Here is a 21585-nt window from a genome sequence, read left to right as displayed (position 1 = left end):
TGCCCCACATTCCCGTGCTTAGCACAAGGGTTCACAGACATGCCCAGAGGTGGTTTCTTTTTAAAGGCAACATGTATCTTGAAATAGTTATCGCTTCACAACAAGGGATGAAGACAGCACAGAGGCAGTATGTATGCCCCGTTCAGCTTCCTAGCAATAGCAACAAAGACCAATGTAGTTTGTTTTTTTTTTCTATAAAGCGAAGTATTTAAGCTTTAGGCATTAGCTGATGCTGGATTGATTCCCAGTTAAGCAAGTCCGATATTTTCTAATATTTTAATGGTCCTTTTGGAATTTACTTTATTCATCTAATAGATTTACCTAATGTGATGTCTTTGGAATGCAGGACACGTCAGAACACTTACTAGATCTCACGCCTTCAATTTCAGATTTAATGGACTTCGCGGGAGCCTCAGGAGTGGCTGAGTGATGGGAGCCTCAGGAGTGGCTGAGTGATGGTAATGACGGACCCTGGGGACATGCTTTAAGAACCAAAAGATGAAAGTCACGTAGCCTGTGGTTCGTCTTGTGTATTTAACATGCAAGGCAAAAGTAACTCTGAACTCATTTGACATCAGACACACAGCTGGTAAAACTGATCATTTTATTATCTCTAAATGTGAGACAGGAAAGACCTGGGCAGAGCCAGTTCTGTCCAAGGTAAAAACAGATTGTGTGCAGAATGAAGTGAAATCGGTAAAAAGCAGTCATGACTAAGGAAGGCAAAACCTGGTCGGATGAATGGCACGCTGTCTAAAAATGAAAGCAGTCTGTGCACGTCTGTAGAGACTCTGGAAAAGAAACCCTTCAGTGTAAAATTTGTGGTTATTTTTCATTATCCAGGAGAACTTCTTTACCAATTGACGTGAACAGCCAACCCGGAACATAACATAAAGTGTTCTGTTATCCACCTTAGATGACGCCCCTTTCTCATGGCTATGAGGAAATACAAAACGCATTCGAAGGAGGAACGGCTCCCAGTACAGTTCGAGGAAACATAGTCCTTCCAGGGGAAAGCACAGTAGCAGAAGTGGGAGGCACTAAATAGGCCTTGGCTCTTCTTTCAGGAGGCATCAAGTGAACAGGAATGGGAACAGATTATAAACTCCAAAGACCACACCCAATGACTCATTTCCTTTGATGAGGCTCAACTTCCTAAACGTTCTACAACCTTCCCAAACAGTACCACCAGCTAGGGATCAATTGTTCCAATACAAAGCCTTAAGGGGGGGACATTTTACATCCAAACCACAACACATGTATCAGACTTGATGATATTAATCACATAATTATCTCTTCAGTTGTTCTAGTTGCTTTTCATATGGGGCATGTTGCTACCTGTCTTTGTAGGTGAGTTCTCATCTACTTGGAAGTTATTTTTATGTAAATGAGCGCACTTAATGTTATGGACTCTGTACCAGATTCATATAGGTTTGGTTAGTCCTCTGAACTGTGTCAGCACTGAGACCCAGGAGATGTATGTAGCTCCCATGGGTCTGTAGGTAATACTTCAGGTTTATCATCATGGTCAAACAGATCGACCGCGTCTCTTCTCCAGATGAGGTATGGAGGTTTCCATTATTGCCCAGAACTTCAGAGAAGAAACCATGTATTTTCCACTAGTCTCAAGAATGCTGAGACTCTGAGATCACAAACTCTGCTCCACAATGTCAATGAACACCGGAAGGAAAGGCCAGCCCGGGGCTTCTACTGAATGCCTCCAATAGCCATAACGAGAGCATGGAAGGTTGCCTTTGTCCTTCCCACTGTTGACTGTCCCAGGACAATACAAGTCCAGTCAGACGATAGTTGGAATACACTGTGGATCTGTTACTAGAAAAGAACCCGAACTTAACAAGCCAGAATATAGCTTTTGAAATTGTAAGCATAATTCTTTATTGATTCTTTGGAAACTTTACAGCATGCACTCCAATCCTGCTCACTTCCCAGTTCCTCCATATCTACTCCTCACTTCTGCAGTATGCCCCACAAATTATTTAAAAACAAAACAAAACAACCAAAAAAACCCTCACCACCTCATTCCTCCATCTCTTCACCACTTTCTCCTTCCTCCTAGTGGCATCAGGGGCTGTGCTATGTCACACAGTGTACCCTTCTATGTCCGATTAGCCCCACCTGGAAAATGTTTGTCGCAATGAGTCATTGGTCTGGTTCAAGGCCTCTGGTTTCTGGTACACCATCATCACTGGGCAAACCAGAATATTTTATAATGGACAGTGAGCATGCCTGCCCTTTGCCCTGGAGAATGGTTCTATCCTTGTTGTACCGCGTGCGTGCCTGTTCAGTGCTCCGGAGGTTAAAATGGTAACTTCAAAAGCAATAAACCAAACTGTACTTTGTTCTGAAGGACACTTTGTCCTGTTTTCCAACATGTGTTTCCTACACACACGTCCTTGAAAAGGTGCAGAACAAAGAGAAGCTGCAACAGGTGTAGAAATGCGAAAAATCAAGGAGGAAATGTTGCCTCTGCTTTCTGCGCATTGTGACCGTTTTCATACAATCCGCGTTGGTTTAGAAGCCTGCAACAGGGAAATCGTGTTCCTTTATGGTCTCATGCATATAAGTTACAGCTATGGAAAAGCCTGTTGCTCAGACCTGTGGACTTTGAGGTAAAGTCATGTTTGTTATAAGAACGTATATGTGTATGGATTAGGAGCTGATGATGTAGCTCTGTGAGTATAGAGCTCGTTAGCACGCTAAAAGCCCTGGGTTTGTGGGCTTTTTTGTTTCATTTCTTTGGCCTCAGGTGGTTGCGCAGGTTACTCAGCTGTCCCTCTCCACCCTTACATCTTCGGTTCCACCTCTGTCAAAAGTTCACAAACCGTTCTACTTCTTTCTCTATCATCTCTTCACCATGTGCCTGTTCATCATATTGATGCCCGCCCCACCCACGCTGTGTGGCTTAGGACTGGGACCCCTCCAGTGTCTCTCACCTCCATGACCAGCAGCCCTGGGAGCTCCTGGAGAAGCCCCTAGGTATCTCCTCACTTCTGGAGCAGCACCGGGACCCCACCCTTTCTTGCAAATACTGACCCTTGCTTCTCCACATCGTTCAATATTTTTCATTGTCAAACTTCATAATAATCACTGACTTTCTAGTTCCCCTTCTTCAGGATTGTTAGACATAGCCAGATTCTGGTCTTCTTTCCACAAACCAGCCAGTTACCAATCTAGATTCACTCTCGAAACCTGAACATTTTGAAAGAGGGCTAAAATGCTATTATTTCATTATCACACCAGTGGCTACAATGTCGTCTGTGTCCCTTCTGTTTTCTGTAACTTTGCTTATGTCCTGCTACAAAACCCTTTTGATCCTATCTTGCTAAGTGGACCAGACACAATGTCTCCTATGAGATCTAAGACATCAGGGGGAGAGGGAATCTCTATTGTCTGCTGATGCTAATTGGAACATACTGTGTTGTTCTCCATTGTCAATGAGATGCAGACGCGATAATTTTACTGTGTTTAATTTTTTAAAATAAAGAACTTGGCATTTTATATGGAATTAGAAAATAGTTGTATTTTTAAAAATACAACAGGTAATAGTGGAAAAAATCCATGTCCTATCTGGGTAAACTATAAGGAAAAAATATAAACATCATTTCTATTTTTTGCAACTGTGATTGTTTATGGCAGATTCACTTGATGTGAAAATTAGATTTGTAGAGGCTGGTAGCATGCTTCTTGGAGTCAGCTATCATTTTATTACAGGCTGACTTCTCAGTGTAGATATAAAAACTGCTTAGCCTCTTCAGAAGCTCATTATTTTGAGGGGTTGACTTTGGCTCGATAGCTAGAACAAATTCTGGCTCATGAACAGCTTTGTCTCCTTCCGCACAAATATTTGGTGACAGAGGAGGCCCGCAGCTTCAATATGTGAGAGATGTATTAGGGATCGTCCAGTTCTGTTGACTGTCATGCTCTGGCTCTCTCCGGGTCTCTCTGTGTCTCTCTCTCTTCTTCACTCCCTCTCCAAGGTTGTAGCCCAAGCTGGCAGTAAACTCACTGTGCATTAGATGACGACCTTGAACTCTTAATCCTCCCACCTCTACCGCCAGGATACTGGTATTTAAGGTGTGAGTCTCAGCTCCCATTTTACGTGGCACTGGGAATCAAAGCCCAGAACGTCATGGATACTAGGCAGGCACTTTATTAGCTATGATGCTATGTAAGTGGATATATTTGGACACTTGGTCCCCGGTGGGTGATGTTGTGTGTAGAGGCTATGGGACCTTTAGGAGATAGATCCTTGCTGGAGGAATTACATCACTGGGGGGTGGACTTTGGGATCTGTTTGCCTTGCCCCACTTCCAGCTCTCTGTTTCATGCTAGCCGTGGAAGGTGTGTTTTTTCTCAGTTTCCTGCTCCTGCCACCGCTGCCATATCGGACACTCCTGGAACTGTAAACCAAGTAAACCCTTTCTACGGTAGAAAGAAAAGAAATACCTGCTCCTGGTATTTTATCACAGCAACAAAAACTAACATACCGACTGAACCACATCCCTAGCTGATCCATGGATTCTAAATCTATGAAATGGTATCGGTCCCCAGGCTCCTGGGGTCTTGATGTGGGATTCCCCTCTGTATGCCATGAATATGTTTTATTACCATTGGTTGATGGATAAAATTGTTTCAGCCAGGGGCTTAGCAGAGTAAAGTTAGCAAGTAGAAATCAGAAATATAGAGAGTAGGTGGAGTCAAGGAGACACCATGTAGCTGCTCAAGAAGCAAGAGGTAACAAACCATGAGACTCATGGTAAAATATAAAAGAATAGAAATGGATTAATTTAAGATGTAAGAGTTAGTAAAAAAAAAAAATCCCGAGCTCATAGGCTAAACGGTGTTGCAATTAATAGAGTTTCTGTGTGATTATTTGGGTCTGGGTGTCTGGGAAACAAATGAGCAGTCTCTGTTTACAGACTCCCCATAACAGGAAAACCAATAGACAATAATAACAACAAAACCTCAAACTCAGCCGGGCGGTGGTGGCGCAGACCTTTAATCCCAGCACTTGGGAGGCAGAGACAGGTGGATCTCTGTGAGTTTGAGGCCAGCCTGGTCTCCAAGAGCTGGTTCCAGGACAGGCTCCAAAGCCACAGAGAAACGCTGTCTTGAAAAACAAAACAAAACAACTCTCAAACTCAACATTTTTTTCTGAGTTTTATACTTTTTTCTATCATGATGTCTTAGAATTTGTTCAGAAGACTCCTGCTTGCCTTCTGTGTTAGACCAGTGCTTCTAGTGAGTGGTGGTTGAGGGTGACTGCTAACTGTAACCTGGATTGGCTGAAGTAACAGAGCTGGGTGACAGCAGACAGGATTCTGGGGCACACCTCTTCATTAAGCCGCATCTTCAGCATCTTCTGTTGGCAGGATGAGCAGAGGCCTCATTTCCCCTGGAATGCCCTAAACCCAGCTGCTATTTATAGCTGTGCTCTGGGTGGAACTTTAGTGGAAAAATGAGCTAGCCTCAGGAATATGTCAAACCATTTTTATTAATGTTTAAAGGTCACTAGAGTACCATTTAGTAAGAGTTTTTGTTTTAACTTAAAAAGGCCTCTACTAGCCCAGAGGACTTTATATATCTTTACGCATGTTGACTAGGACCGAGGAGCCAGTTAAACGATTCATTGGGTAAAGATGCCACCAAGCCTGACAACTTGAGTTCGATAAACTGGTATTTTATCACAGCAACAAAAACTAATGTACCGACTGAACCACGTTCCTAGCTGATCCATGGATACACACACACACACACACACACACACACACACACACTAAATAAATGAATGAATAAATAAATAGAAATATAAATAAGTAAATTTAAAGCAGAACTGAGAACTTACAGTTTAATAATTAAAAATCCACAACTTAGATTTTCATTCAAGAATTATTTAAGAATCTACATTCTTTTACTTGTTGAAAATTCCTATTTTCTTCATATAGTCACCTTGATTTCTATTACTGAATCATGGATAGGCTGTATATTCATTCTTCTGTATCCCTTCTTTTATCCCCTGGCAGGAGCTTAAGAATAATGACAAGCCCATCAATTCCTGCTGCCGTAGGCCTGGAATCCCAGCTACCAGGGAAGCTGAGGGAGGAGAATGAGAAGTTCGAGGCCTGCCTGGTCTACAGAGTGAGTTCAAGGTCAGTCTGGACAACCTAACACGACTATTTAAGTATTAAAGTGTTTTTTAAAAAGATTAGTGATACGCATGCCTGGTGGAGTGCTCGCCTAGCACTCCTGGGTTCAGTCCTCAGTGCCTAAATAAATAAGTAAATAAACGAATAAAATAAACCCAATATTCCCTAAAATCAAGTTACCCCAAAGCCAGGAAAGAATGAAATATAGAAACAAAAGTCATTGCCTGGGATGGAAACAGAGAACAAAAGACTGAAGAGACCTAAGAGCATATGCTATGAAATTGAAGCTACTTCTATTGAAACTTGTATAGACTCTGTTTCTACAAGATAATCAGGGCTATTAATGTAAAACCACAGTAAGCAAATACAATTTGCTGAGCTACTGAGATGACTCAGTGAGTAAAGAGGATTAAATGTAATGCCTGGATCTCACATGCTGGAAGGAAAGAACCGAATCCTACAAGTTGTCCTCTGACTCTACATCCCAGCTGTGCTGTATGCACACATGCACACACTCGCACACACACCAAATACATCAATATAGACATACACACATACATAAAATACACTTTTTGTATGTGTGTATGTATGTATATATATTCATATAAAATGTAATATATGCTTGGCGGTGGTGGCGCACGCCTTTAATCCCAGCACTCGGGAGGCAGAGGCAGGCGGATCTCTGTGAGTTTGAGGCCAGCGTGGTCTACAAGAGCTAGTTTCAGGACAGGCTCCAAAGCTACAGAGAAACCTTGTCTTGAAAAAAAGTATATATATATATATATATATATAAAGTTATATATCTTATGAATCAAACTATATCTAGAAATCTTTCTACGATAATTAATCTGTAGTACTTTCACTGATTTATAGTCGTTTGCTGAGAGTTACAAGAGCTAGATGATATTACTAAAGTCAAATAAAAAATCTGAGCCAGGTTTCTTGGTATCACACTGTAAGACAGTGCAAGAAAGGAGCAGGGAGTAGAGTCTGGACACAAATTGCCCTGGGTGGGTAGCATGGGGGCATTCTACATCTATTTACTCCACTCTCTAGGCAAATCATTTCACTCCCCCCCTCCCTGCCTCAGTTTTCTCATAAAAGATAAATGACTGTGTCCATCTCATGGGCTGATGACACAGTACAATAAGATGACCAGGCTATTTATGGTTTACCATTACTGCATGTGGGCTAATAGTCAAGGAATGACGTTGGCTGATAGCGGTTGCAGGGATTCTCGGTTCTTTTAAAATTTCAGGTTGTTTTAGGGATTCCAAGTATGGTTTTCGTAAGTTACACAATCTACCCCTCCATCCATGCCCCCCTAATTCTCTCACTTTGGTCCTGTGCTACTTCAAGGAATGTTTATCTTCCCGGCTGCTGCCCCTACAATAGCCAGATGCTTCCAAAGTTGAATCTCCAGGAGTTTCACTGCACCAAAGCCACAGACCTTCGCAAGCACACAGGAGAGAAAGAAATTCCTCTCCCTTCCGGATAACATGTGTTAAAAGTCTTCACTTTTAAACCCCGTGACTACCGCCTCCCTCCTCTTTGAGCTCTGCGCTTGGGGCACCGGCTCACCAACAACAGTGTGTGAGGCAGAGGTTTCCTCGTCTTCTCTGTCTTCTCCCCATTCTCCATGAGAAAATGCCTTGCGAATGTGCTCAGGAAAGTGCTGTGCAGAAGTTCCTCAGAGACCTTGGATGGCCCAGGCTCTGATGCCCTCCTTCTTGACAGCTCAGAGACGTCAGGAAATGCTGAAACCTCAGTTAAGCAAGCAGTAGAGCGAATGTCTGTGCAGTGTTTCATTTTGGGCTGTGGAACATTCCCGTACTATTTTCCATGTATATATTTTCTAAACAAAGTGAGCCTTCCATATGCTTCTGTGATATTTTTGGCATGCCACTAAGGGAGCACAGGAGAAGCCTGAAGTGTCTACCGTGCTGTTAAATAGCCCCGAGTGTGTACACATCCTTGAAGCCGGTTTCCATCACGTTTTTTTTTTTTCCATGATAGCACCCATTAGCAAGATTTTAAATTAACTTTTAAGAAGCAAATACTTAATTCAAAGTTATCCCAGCTCAGGCAGTGGACTGATTTAATATTACCTAGGAGGCAATATTTTCTTTGCGATGCAGGATGACAGGCAGCAAGAGGGATGAATATGGATGAGGTTATCCGGAGAGCTCTTCTCCGGGGTGAGGGGCCATGTAAAGTGTTTTTCTGCAGGGCTTTCTTGATGAGTGTACACACAGGCCAGCGTGCCTCCATCACTGCATATCAGCACAGTGTCCTCAGAGGTCCTGTTGAATGTGGCTGTTCATAATAATCTAAAGGCCATCTCTGACTCTTTCTTTGGATTTTCTATTAATTTACCTCACGATGGTGACTGGGAATCTCTCATGCACCATTTTCTACGGTGAGTGGACAGTTATACTATTTACATTTGGCGTTGCTAATATATCCCAAGGCATAATCTGTTTCCACTTACGTCCCCTTGTGACTCTTACCTCTGAGTTGGCGCTAATAGACAAGGACAGCACTTGACAGCACCGGTAACAGCTCGGTTCTGGAATGCTCGATCTCTGCATTTCAACAGTGCATACACTTATTTCGCTGCGTGAGCAGGGAGCATGGATGGAGGCTTTAAATAGGGAGTTACTAGATTTGCATGACAGCAGCCTCAGCCTCGAGAGCCTGCATTGCCAGAAAAGAGATGGCACAGCCTGGCATACGACAACCTAAAACAAGGTAGCGGTTAAAACAGAAGTTGAGGAAAACCTAAGGAGAGAAAATGCCTCGTCAGCAAGAGCAGGCTCCACATGTAATAGAAACAGCCCCTGAACCCCAAAAAGGACACGTACAAACTGAGAGGGCTAGGTTCACACATGAACCTCACAACCACTGTGAGAACATAATCATCCTGGTTCATACAAGCATTTATGTAAATATATAGCATGGAGAAAATAGGACACGTGTGTTCATGTGAAAACAGGCTGTGTGGTAGAGGAGGGTAGATATTATATATATATATTATTTTTGTTTTTTTTGTTTTTGAGGCAGGGTTTTTCTGTAGTTTTGGAGCCTGTCCTGGAACTAGCTCTTGTAGACCAGGTTGGCCTGAAATTCACAGAGATCCACCTGCCTCTGCCTCCCGAGTGCCAGGATTAAAGGCGTGCACCACCACCACCTGGCATTATATATACATTTTAAAAGGAAGAGAAAAAAGCAGGAACTGTCTGTCATTGTGGTTTGGATGCATTTTTGTCTCTCAAATACTTAAGTGTTGGTTCCCAGTGTGACAATAAAGGAGGTGTTGGGATCTTTAAAGGGTAGATAGGGTCTTGAGGAAGGATGCAAGAAGACCTCCCCCTGGCTCGGCTTCTGGTCTCACCCTGTGATCACACGTTCCCCAGCAAGTTCCCATCATGGGTGATATGGCTAAAAGGGTCCTCACCAGAGGTAGTATTATATTGTTGGGATTTGCAGCCTCTGAGACGAAAATCTACACAAACCTCTTTTGGTTTGGTTTTACAATTTATTTATTTATTTTGTATGTATGTGTACATTGGGGGAGTATGTACCAATGTGGGTGGGTGAGGGTATAACTGTGCCAGAGTGTTCACGTAAAGATAGACGTGAACATTTAACAGTCAATTCTTTCCTTCCACCGTGGGGGACCCAAAGATCAAACTGAGGACACTCAACTAGGTAGCAAGCCCCATTATCCCCTACACCCTCTGGCCAGTACCCCTTTCTTTAGAAGTACCTAGCTTTTCATAGTTTGTCACAGTAGCAAAACCCAAACAAATACACCCTTTATGTATTTGCAAAGACAGAGGGAATTAAGAGAGAGGAAGGAGGGTGAGAAGAGCAGAGAACGGGCCAGTATGCTGCAGTCCTGGGGACCCGACACTTGAGAGCCTGAGGGAGAAGAGTCAGGAGTTCAAAGCCAGCCTCATTTGCATAACAAGTTTGAGGACAGATTAAGCTACATGAGACCCTGGCTAAAATAATAATAAATTTAAAAAAACTATATTTTAAAAGATAAAATATTGGCCCTGAATAAAAGCTCAGGTATCTGAACTTAATATTTTCTGTGCTTTGAGGGCTTGGTACAGGTACAATGGATGCAATTGGTGTCCGCCTACCTTTGGTATTTCTTTCAAAAATCACACCATGCCAGGCATGAAGATGCACGCCTTTAATCCTAGTAGTCAGGAGGCAGAGGGAGGCAGATGTCTGTGAGTTTGAGGCCAGCCTGACCTACATAGCAAGTTCCAGGCCAGCCAAGACTACATAGTGAGACCCTATCCCATGAAGAAAAAGAGCACACCATGATGTAAGCATGGGATTATTTATGTACGAACAACAGTTTGGTGATGAAGACATTGTTCCAGATGAATATCTATTATTTCATAGAGCGGTATGTATGTGTGTGTGTGTTGGTGTGTGTGTGTAAATTATATATATATATATGCTCATTCAGTTCCTTCCAGTATCAAAGGCATACCTTATGCCATTACCCAAAGCATGGAGTGCATTGTCTAATTACGCCAAGAGAGATTATCCTTCTAGGACTGAGAGGGGACCCATATGGAGCGTGAGCCCTTGACCTAAGACTCATAAATTACAATATCCCTGCCAACTAAACTGACTAGCCAAAAAGAAAGAAGGCAATTTTAATCAGAAAACAAGCAGGCTTTCTCAACATTGCCTGTTGAATATTAAATTATCTTCAGCACCTTTGATTCAGAAAGCTCACATTTTACGGAGTAAGCAACGAAGCATCACTGAACCTTGGGAAGATATTTTGGGATTAATTAGAAGAGCTCAAAACCATGTTAGATGGTTATATCTTTTTTAGCAGCAACAACGTTATTACGGTTATGCATACATTCTTATTTGGCATTTTGAGAACTGTCACTATGTAGCCAAGGCTGGCCTTGATTTCTTGACAATCCTCCTGCTTCAGCTTCCTGAGTTCTGGTGTTACAGGAATGCACCATAATACACAGCCTAAATGCAAATATCCTTAGCAGCTCGGAGTAAAGTACAATGAATATAGAACTTTTTGTTTTGTTTTTTGGGACAGGATCTGGCCACATGGCTCAGGCCTTGAACACAATTTTTAGTCCCAGGCTGGCCACAAAATTATAATCTTTCTACCTCTTCAGTGCTGGGAGCATAGGTGAGTCACCATGTTCAGTTCAGACACAGACACAGACAGGTAGACATACATACATCACGCACACACACACACACACACAGAGAGAGAGAGAGAGAGAGAGAGAGAGAGAGAGAGAGAGAGAGGAGGGCAGATTATTGAAAAGACTGGTTATTCTCTTTTTTATTATTATTGGGGAATCCCTAAAATAAAAATTTAGGAAAATAGTCTCTCTTTCCCCATGTTATAGATCTCAATGAAAAACAATCTTAGAAACATCATTGTTAAAATCCAATATAGTAAAATGGAGACGAGTACTGTCCTCCCAGGTTAGGTTACAAAGAAAAGCAAATCTGCCTGAATTTGGCTTGTATCTTTCTTAATTCATTCATCAAATATTTATTGAGTAGGCTGTGTTCTATGAAGAAGCAATAAAAGAATAACTAGGAAATTATAATTCAGTAATAAATACCCTCAAATCCCCTCCCCACCATGTGACACACTACCAAAGAATGTGTGAACCAGAGTAAAGGTGTGCCCTGCAGCCTCAAGGTCTGGATTAGAGGCGTGTACCATCCAGCCTCCTCAGTAAGATTGCACTTCCTCCAACAAGGCCACGCCTCCTAGCAGAGCCACTACCTGTAAATTTATGGGGTCAATACATTCAAACTACCACAAACACTAAACATTGCTATTCTATCCCAACCTCTTTCCAAATTCCTTCATCATTCAATTACCACTATGACTACTGCCCAGACTCTATCAGATAAGCACACCAGCTTAGCCCCGTATTTGACTATCATAGCTCAGACTTCAGAATCTACGCAGCAAAGATTCAATCACTTCTTGTTTTCCACATTGTCATGCTGCTTTTTGCTTTTAGGTTTATGTGTGTCTCATTTAAAGTCATCTTCACTCTTCCTGTCTCTTTGCCTGGACATCTCCTACAAATTCTGAAGGTCTCCTACGAGACATCCGATGCAGGAAGCTTCCTTTGACTTTCAAAGTCTTCACCTTGGCAATACTGCCTCTTCCTTTCTCTAATGTTTTACATATTTTACCCTGTATCATCCTGCCAGTTTAATGACCCAACCCATGCTTTAAAATTAGCACAGTGCACTTACCATGATGAACTTTGGCATCGTCGATAAGATACGGTTAACAACATTGGACAGAATCATCAACTGGATACTGGAAGGTGTTCAGTTTCTTTATGTGGAGAATCTGGAAATGGTGGCCAGCATTCCCTGCTGTCCCTGGGGAAGCTGTCTAGTTAAAAACTTCCAAGAGAGGCAAGACTGGCTATACATTTTTCATGTGGAACTACAATGTCCTTAGGAATGCGTAACCCTATTATACTTGCATAATACAGCACCATCTACCTTTAAGAGCATCCCTGTATATGATTAACATGAAGTAGAGTAAGTGAGAAGCTTAGAACCCAACCATGTGCCCCTCAACCCCACGGCCATTCAGTGGGCGCGTCACTACAAAGCCTTCCCCAGGTCCTCTGGTATTAGAAACAATTCTAATTATAGGGCACTTCTGTTCCGCCGTGGATCTTGTTACTGACTGCTCGCTCCTGCTTTTCCTTTCTGTCATGGATTATTAATGATGGCTGGCTGTGATTTATTATCTGCCATGCCCAGTGTTTCTTAAGTGTATCATTGACATTAGCTAATTGCCAATGCTGTACCCTTGCCACACTCTCTGTCAGGCTGCTTTCCACTTAGACACTGGCCGTTTGGCCCTCCCTTCATTCTTCTCTGGTCCTCTACAGAGCAAATGAATGCCCCACTCTCCCCTGAGCTCCGCGCACCGTGGCGCTTTGACTCAGCGTATTTAGAGCCTGAGGTTTGGCTTCAAGGGATTTTCAAATATCTTATGTATTTTTGTGCGTGTAGCTTTAAACATTCCTTTCAAAGTTTTAGAAGCAAACTGGTTTGCAAAGTATAGAATTTTCTAGGCTTTAGCCATAACTGACTGTCCCTTGGATAATGAAGGGTCACTCTATAATTTGTACCTTATGTTCAGAGTGCATGTGTGGCGAAACTGTGGTGCCCAGAATTTGAGCCTCTGGCAACTCCAAATATCTATAGCAAATTATATTCTTGATGATAAATTTGAGAAATCCACAAAATCTGGAAGATTGCAATAATAATCTATATTGCTAAATGCTATTCGTATTACTTTAGCCCAGGGGTTCGTAACCTTCTTAACGCTGTGACCTTTTAATACAATTCCTTGTGTCATGGCAACGACAACCATAGTTCTTTTCATTGCTTCTTCATAACTGAAATTTTGCTACAATTATGAATCATAATGTAAATATCTGATATGCTGGTTATCTGATACACGGCCCACGTGAAAAGGTCATTGACCCCCCCCAGAGAGGCCGTGACCCACAGGTTGAGAACCAGTGCTCTAGTCCGTGTAGACTTAAACCCATGATTGCTAAGCCTTTCACCTGCAGTGCCTGTGCCGTGTTGCTGCTCAGAGTTCTGTGGCAGCTGCTCATTGCCATGAGTCTTTTCCTTCGTGGATTAGCCTGTGTGCCAAGCTGTCGTTCTACCCTGGGCATTTACTTCTTTCTCATTTAGATGTAATTTTTGGGTTTGGAAATAGTCATTTCAGAATCTGGGGAGAAGAAGCCACATTGAATGAATCGATGGAAATGTATTTCCCTATGGAGTAACACATCTTTTTAACGTGTGACAGTTTTGCACTAGGAACACGTTAGAACTGCAATGTTTCTATAAGAATAGAGAATAGTCTTCCTCCCTCCCCTCCCTCCTCCCACAGTCATCCTCATCATCCCTGGCTTCCCTCTTCCTGTCCTCCTCCTCCCCTTTCTCATGCTCTGTCCTCTTCTTCATTTAAAAGGAGTTTAGGGGTACCCGTCAACATGGTGAACATTCCTAAGACCCGCCGGACATTCTGCAAGAAATGCGGCAAGCACCAACCCCACAAAGTGACACAACACAAGAAGGGCAAAGATTCTTTGTATGCCCAGGGAAAGCGGCGTTATGACAAGAAACAGAGTAGCTACGGTGGGCAGACTAAGCCTATTTTCCGCAAAAAGGTGAAAACTACAAAGAAGATTGTGCTGAGACTGGAATGTGTGGAACCCAACTGCAGATCTAAGGGGATGCTGGCTATTAAGAGATGCAAGCATTTTGAACTGGGAGGTGATAAGAAGAGAAAGGGCCAAGTGATCCAGTTCTAAGCTGATCTTGTTATGAAGACAATAAAATTATGAGCTTTCCCTCAAAAAAAAAAAAAAAAAAGGAGTTTAGGAGCCAGGACAAAGCAAATTGTTAGTATAATCCAGAGAAGAAGTCGTATCCTAAGAAAACTTAAAGTCATTTCATAATTATAATAGACCCAAGTGTTTTAGCATGGAGATACTAAAGTTTATAAAAATGAAAAAGAAAAAAATGAGTCAACTACAAAAGAGAGAGTGTGAAGAATATATTTGTCACGTTAGCAAGTTGGCAAAGGAGCCTTCCCTATTCCAGTGCAGAGACCTGTCCCAAGAGTGACGTCTAAGTTATAGAACTTACTTTGAGGGAAAGGCTGAGTGTGGGATTGGGAGGGTGGAGTATCTATAAACTAGGCAGCTGAGTTCATGACCATGTCCTGAGCTTCGTTGATAGAAGTCTAGATGCGAGAGTCACTTCACGAGAACATTTTAAAGCAAGAGTGACGGCAGATCCCTGTAATCCTGGCATTTAGGATACAGGCAGAACAATGCACAATGAATTTGAGGCTAGCCTGATCTACATAGTGAATTCCAAAGCAGCCAGGTGTCTTATGACATTATTCCTGGGGAAATGTGAGCTAGCATCTATTCACGCTAGAGAACAGATGACAGATCAAGGTAAGGATACCGCCGACGTTTACCAAGGTTCTGAGGTCCATGAAGCCATAATTTGATGGCATTATTTGAAGTGCTAGAAACTTTCGGAGGTAAGATATACTTCGAAGAAGTAGGTAACTGTAGTCATCCCCTAAAGACGTCTCTCTTTCCCTTCCTCCTTCTCTTCCTCCTTCCTTTCCTCCCTCTCTCCTTCCCTCCTCCTTCCAACACTCAGCTCCCAAGCCAGCAGGAAGTGAAAGGTTTACTCAACCAAGGTCTCCCACCATGATAGCCTCCCACACCACAGCCCCAGCAGAGCCAAATGACCCTGAACTGAAACAAGGATCCAAATCAAATGTTTCCTCTGTAAGTTATTTTTCTCAGGCATTTTGTTTTTTCCCAGCAACTCAAAGACACGTCCAGAAGCTGGATATGATGAACTAGCAACAATAACAAAAACAGTTGGGAATGGAAAATAACAGCTGTCCCAGAGTAAACCAAATCTATAGCTCTTCACAAGCTACTAAAAGTGGAATAAGGAATAATATCAGAAAAAAAGAAAACAAAACAAAACTGGGTTTTCAGAGGTGGAGACCGGAAATCCAGAGCTTGCCTGGGTTACCTGAGACCCATCTTAGCAAAAAATAAAATAAAATAAAATAAAATTACTGTCTTGGTGTGGGTTGTTCTAACGCATGCTGCAGATTGAGTGCCTGAAATGACAGAGACCTGTTACCAGGTTTCTGAGTCTAAAAGTCGTGATACCAAGAGGATTGGGTTCCTGGAGAGGTGGGTGTCTTCCTGACTATGTCCTCAAAGAGTTTTCTCTATGCATGTCTTCAGAGAAATCCTGTATTTCTTCGTTTTATGAGGACATCAATCTCATCACAGGGGCTCTGTTTTTATGACTTCATCTAAATCTTCCCAAAGGCCTCGTCTGAGAATGCCATTGTTCTGGGAACTAGAGCTTCAGAGGGAATTTGGGAGGAGGGAATCAAGGCACATTGACTCCATAACAAATGCTAACATAGCTTACAAAGCCAGAAACCTCTTAGTTATGTTATAAAGGATCACCACTAGGTGATGTCATTGTTTTCATAAATAAATAAATGGGCTGATTAAAATGGGGTTGGAATTGTGAGTATTGAAAAAGAGATGCTAGCCAAGCATGATAGCACAGACCTGTAATCTCAGGGAGGCTGAAATGGGAACATCTCAAGGTCAAGGCCTACCTGAGCTGCTGAGAAAGTTCAGCCTGTCTGAGAAGAGGGAAAAGTAGAGGGAGGGGAAGGGGGGAGTATGAATGTGAGAGGCAGAGGGAGGAAAATCTGGCAATACCTATTCAATGTTCAGTGAGTGGGAGACACTTGAGCCCCAAGGCTGCACTTTGGGTCCCTGCAACACATGACCTTACACTGAAGGCTGAAATATCAAATTATTATCGAATGGTGTCATTAGGTATTTAAACATTGTCTTTCCCCCTCTCCCTCCCCCTGTAAGCCTTTGCCACCCTTTCTCTCTCATTCCATTCTTCCCTAGACAAACGCTGATTGTAATGTGCTTCCCCACGCTCATTTCCCACAGGGAAGGAATGTGCTGCCCTTGCAGCTTGGACAGTCCACGGGATTGCTGCATTTCTTTTCTTAGTTAGCGATCTGTCATTTCCATTTATATAAGCCATCTCTTTGTGAGCTCGGCTGGCATATGCTGGATACCCATGAAGCTAAATCTAGTCTAGGGATGCTCTCCCAAGAGCATAGACTTTTCTTTCTCACTCATTCACAGAATTTCACTCCTTCCTCAGTATTCTTCCACCTCAGACTCTGACATCCCCCCAGTGATTTATCCACTCAGGTGTTTGTCCCACTTGGCATTCTAGCATCTTGGTTCTATTGGCTTTTTCTCCACTTCACCTCAGCTACCTGCTCATGTGATCATACCTTGGACACTGGTACCAACTAAACTGTTTGGCCCTGCAAATCATTAGCTTGGCTGCCTTTTATGAGTAAAACCTGTCCATTTCTAGGGCTAGCTCATTTCTTGCAAGTTAAATTCCTCATAAGTTTAAGGAATCAAAACAATACAGTTTCTTCACAGAGATTTTAAATGTCCTTTCCTATAGACTTTCTCTCATTCGTTGGACTTTTTGTGGCAAAATGTACTAACACAATATTTACTGTTTTCATATCATAATAGAAGTGGTATTTGTGTGTGTGTGTGTGTGTGTGTGTGTATGTGTGTGTGTGTGCCTGTTTGCCTCTATGTGCACACCACGTGCATGTAGTTCCCTTGGAAACCAGAAGAGGGCATCAGATCCCCAGAACTGAAGTTCCAGGCATTTGTGAACTACCTGAAGTGAGTGCTAGGAATCAAACCCAGGTCCTTGGCAAGAGCAACAAGTGCTCTTTATCACTGAGCCATCTCTCCAGTCCCCCTTTCAAAACACAAAGTGCCGTTTTTTGGTAGCACTGAGGATATTTGGAAAGTGCAATCACCTGACTCCAGTCCTTTCTTCATGTCCCAAACTTAAGCACCATACCCATTAAGCAATACCTACATTTCCTCCTCTCCACACCCTGTGGCAATCCCACTGTCCCTTCTGTTTCTGTGAACTTCAATACTTTAGGAACCTCATGCAAGTGGGACCACATCATATCTGTCCTTTTGCGACTGGCTTATTTCATTTAGCACAATGCCCTTAAGGTTTATCCATGTCGTACCATGGGTCAGTATTTTCATGCCTTGGTGGTAATATTCTTCTATATGTAGATGCTATATTTTGTATATAATTTTCTTATCTCTTGATGGACATTTTGTTACTTTTCTATCGCTGTGACAAAACCCCATGGCCAGGGCAACTCACAAAAGAAAGTGCTTAGTTGATCTTACAGTTCCCGATGGTTCGAGTCCATGATGACAGAGCAAAGGTGTGGTGGCAGGAGCACCTGAGAACTCACATTCTGACCCACGAGTAAGAGAGAGAGAGAGAGACTGAGTTGGGAATGATGGGAGGTTTTGAAGCCCTAATGCCTGCCCTGGTGCCATACCTCCTCCAAGACCACACCTCCTAATCTTTCCCAATCAGTTCCACCGACAGGGGATCAAGGATTCAAATACATGAGCCTATGAGGACCATTCTCATTCAAAACATCACAGGGTGCGTTCCTTTTGGTTTTTTGTTTGTTTGCTTGTTTGTTTTGTGGACAATGCTGCTGTAAACATGGGTATACTAATTTACCTGTACTTTATTTTTTATTTTTTGAGTCAAGGTTTCATGTATGCCAGCAGTCCTCAGACTCAGAGAATAACCTCGAGGTTCAGATTCTTCTGTCTCCACCTCCCTGGCATTGGAGCATAGACATGTACCACTATATAAGTTTAATGTAGTTTTGGCAATTAAACCCAGGTTTGGGGGCATGATAGATACACACTCTAGCAAGGGAACTATATCCCCAGTGTCCGAGGTGCGTTTACAACCAAGCTATAAAGTTGTAAAGTAACAGTTTAGTAGTTATAAACTATAAATTATAATTATAAAATAATGCTTGCTGATTGAGTATACTTCTCACGGGTATAAGTATTCTGTTATAGCTGGCTAGCTAACCCAGTTTCTTTGAACTCCCAAAGAAGTGTGATATAGTACCTGAAGAAGAGTCAGACTAAATGTGGCTTTCAGATAGTGTATATGTACTTGAGTATACATGCATGTACATGTGTGTACAGGTTGAGACCAGAAGTTGACATTAAGCATTGAACTAGTTAGGGTTATTATTGCTATGTTGTAACACAATGGCCAAAAACAAGTTGAGGGAGGAAAGAGTTTAGCTGACTTTCACATCATTGTTCATCATCAAGGGAAGCCAGGGTTGGAACCTGAAAGCAAAAACTGATGCAGAGGCCATGGAGAGGTGCTTCTTACTGGCTTGCTCAACATGGCTTGCTCAGCCTCCTTTCTTATAAAACCCAGGACCACCAGTTCAGGGATGGCCCCACCCACAATAGGTTGGGTCCTCATCCATCAATCACTAATCAAGAAGATGCCTTGCTGACTTACTACAGCTCAAACTAATGAAGGCATTTTCTTAATTGAGGTTCCCGCCTCTCAGATGACTTTAGCTTGTTGACATAAAACTAGCCAGGGTAAGCATCTTCCTCGGCCACTCTCCATCCTATTTTTGAGATAGCCTCTCTCACTAAAGCTGGAGTGAGTTCCAGGGCTGATTGTGTTTGTTTCTCTAAAGCTAGCAATATAGTAATATAAATGTGCAATTGCACTAAGATATCTATCTATCTGTCTGTCTATCTATCTATCTATCTATTTATCTATCTATCATATCTATCTATCTATCATATCTATCTATCCATCTATCATCTATCTATCTATCTATCTATCTATCTATCTATCTATCTATCTATCATATCTATCTCTAATCTGTATCTATCTATAATATCTATCTATCCATCTATAATCTCTATCAGTCATATCATATCCATCTATAATCTCTATCTATAATCTCTGTCTATCTATAATCTCTATCTATCTATAATCTCTATCTATCTATCTATCTATCTATCTATCTATCTATCTATCTACCTATCTATCTCTTGTGATTTGAGTATCTGAACTCAGGTTCTCACACCTGCACAGCATATACCTTACCCAATGCATCCCACTGTCTCCTCCGATAATGAATTCTGAAAAAAAAAGTAAACTCTTCCCACCTTTATACATACAATAGAATTCTACTTTTCTATGATCCCTGCACTTAGAAGAGTATGTGGCTAGTTCTGATGAGTGCGTTGCAAGAAAAAGCACATGCGTGCACCTCTTTTAGGCTGAGGCGATTTAGTTTATTTCTATGTCAAAGCTCTCTCGTCTTCTACACATCAACCAAGGAGGCCCCTTGCTCCAGATGGCACAGCTGTAGGATAATTGAACTGCTAACAAAGAGTCACCAAGCAGACACATGGAAGACATTTGCCTTGGAGAGATGCCCAGAACGTCAACAGATATTTTGCAAGAAGTTCAAAGCAAGAAGTAAACAACTAAGATTCATGGAGTTGCTTCTGTGATATAATGTAGCCTTACTAACATACTATCCTTACTAACATAATAGTGAAATATTTAAGTAAATTGCTGGTTGGCACATAGTCATTAAAAATACTTCTACTAAAACAAATGAGCCTGATTTAGAATAGCCCCCAAAGAGTAAGGTACAGAACAGGGTGTATAGCATGTTATCATTTCTGTAAAATACAGGTAAAAACCCGTGCATGGAAGATGGAATATGCATCCAGAGGCACAGAACTCTGGTAGGAGTAGCTGTTCTGGAGCTATGAAAGGTGAGGGTCTGAGGTCTTTTCCGTTGTTTTCTCCTGACTCCAATTATGCACATGAACCATCTAGAAATGAATGAATGGATACATTAATTTAAAAATGCCAATGAAAGCCTGGTATGGTGGTACTTGCCTATATTCCCAGCAGCTGGAAGGCAGGGGCTCATGTGTATAAGGTTAGATTTTTTTTTGTCAAATAAGGGTACTCTCTTAAATTAAAGCAATAATGAAATGTTTTTTTTCTTAAAGATGAAATCAGACCAAAGAGTAAAATCTAATGAATAATTGATTGAGAATTAAATGTCTTTATGCATTGGTAGAAAAATGTGATCTGGGTAGGCGAGATGGCTCAGAGGGTAAAGGCAGCTGTTGTTCAAGCCTAATGACGCAAGTTCGATACCCAGACCCCATGAAAAGCCTGAAAGACAGAACCTTCTCCAGGAAGCCGTCCTCTGGCTTCCACACACGTACTACGACAGGTGCATCTGCACTCATGCTCACATACACACAACAATAAATATCTTTTCCAAAATCACTTTGTAGTGACTTTGCCATCGTTAGAACAGCACAGACCTAACATGATTCTTGAATTTTGTTCAGAGTGTTATGCCCACGTCTTAGTTGTTGTTCTATTACTGTGATGAGACAGCAGGACAAAGGCAGCCTATAGAAAAGGGCATTTACAATCAGAGGTTAGTCCATGATCATCATAACAGGAAGCATGGCAGCAGATAGGCAGGCATGGCGCTGGATCAGTAGCTGTGAGCTTGTATTTTACCTGCAAGATAGAGAAAGAGAGGGCAAAGATGGGCTTTTGAAACCTCAAAGGCCAACCTTAGTGACACACCTCCTCCAATAAGGCCACACCTCCTAATCCTTTCTAGACAGTCCTCCGACTGTGAGCCTATGGGGTAGGACATTCTCATTCAAGACACCACAGTTCTGAAGCGTCCAGGTAATAGTACTCATTCATTCCACACTACACATTCTCGGAGCGCCTGCTCTGATCCTTCCTCTTCTCTCTTGGTTTGCTGGAATTTTGCACCAATATAAAC

General features: G+C 42.1%; 2 protein-coding genes across 3 annotated transcripts in view; both read left to right on the top strand.

Moving 5' to 3' along the window:
• LOC146891736 (uncharacterized) overlaps window positions 1-21585 on the top strand; it is a 151963-nt gene that overhangs the window by 124963 nt on the left and 5415 nt on the right. The window contains exons 1-2 of one of the 2 annotated variants that reach the window (XM_085699859.2): window positions 2380-2630; window positions 6045-6170. In XM_085699859.2, coding sequence (XP_085555985.1) covers window positions 2458-2630; window positions 6045-6170 — 299 coding nt within the window. In that variant the 5' untranslated portion in view covers window positions 2380-2457. Of the gene's footprint in view, window positions 1-2379; window positions 2631-6044; window positions 6171-21585 lie in introns of those variants that run through there. The other variant, XR_015734771.1, reaches the window with a different exon arrangement.
• Window positions 14223-15793, top strand: LOC125390546 (large ribosomal subunit protein eL42-like). The gene has a single exon (XM_048419618.3). It carries the CDS (start codon window positions 14240-14242, stop codon window positions 14558-14560), a length of 321 nt encoding a protein of 106 aa, XP_048275575.1. The 5' UTR covers window positions 14223-14239; the 3' UTR covers window positions 14561-15793.

Source organism: Myodes glareolus, chromosome 13, assembly GCF_982192425.1.
Source record: "Myodes glareolus chromosome 13, mMyoGla1.1, whole genome shotgun sequence".
NCBI lineage: Eukaryota > Metazoa > Chordata > Mammalia > Rodentia > Cricetidae > Myodes > Myodes glareolus.
The sequence above is the reverse complement of the archived record's forward strand: the minus strand, read 5'-3'. Positions and strand labels throughout refer to the sequence as shown.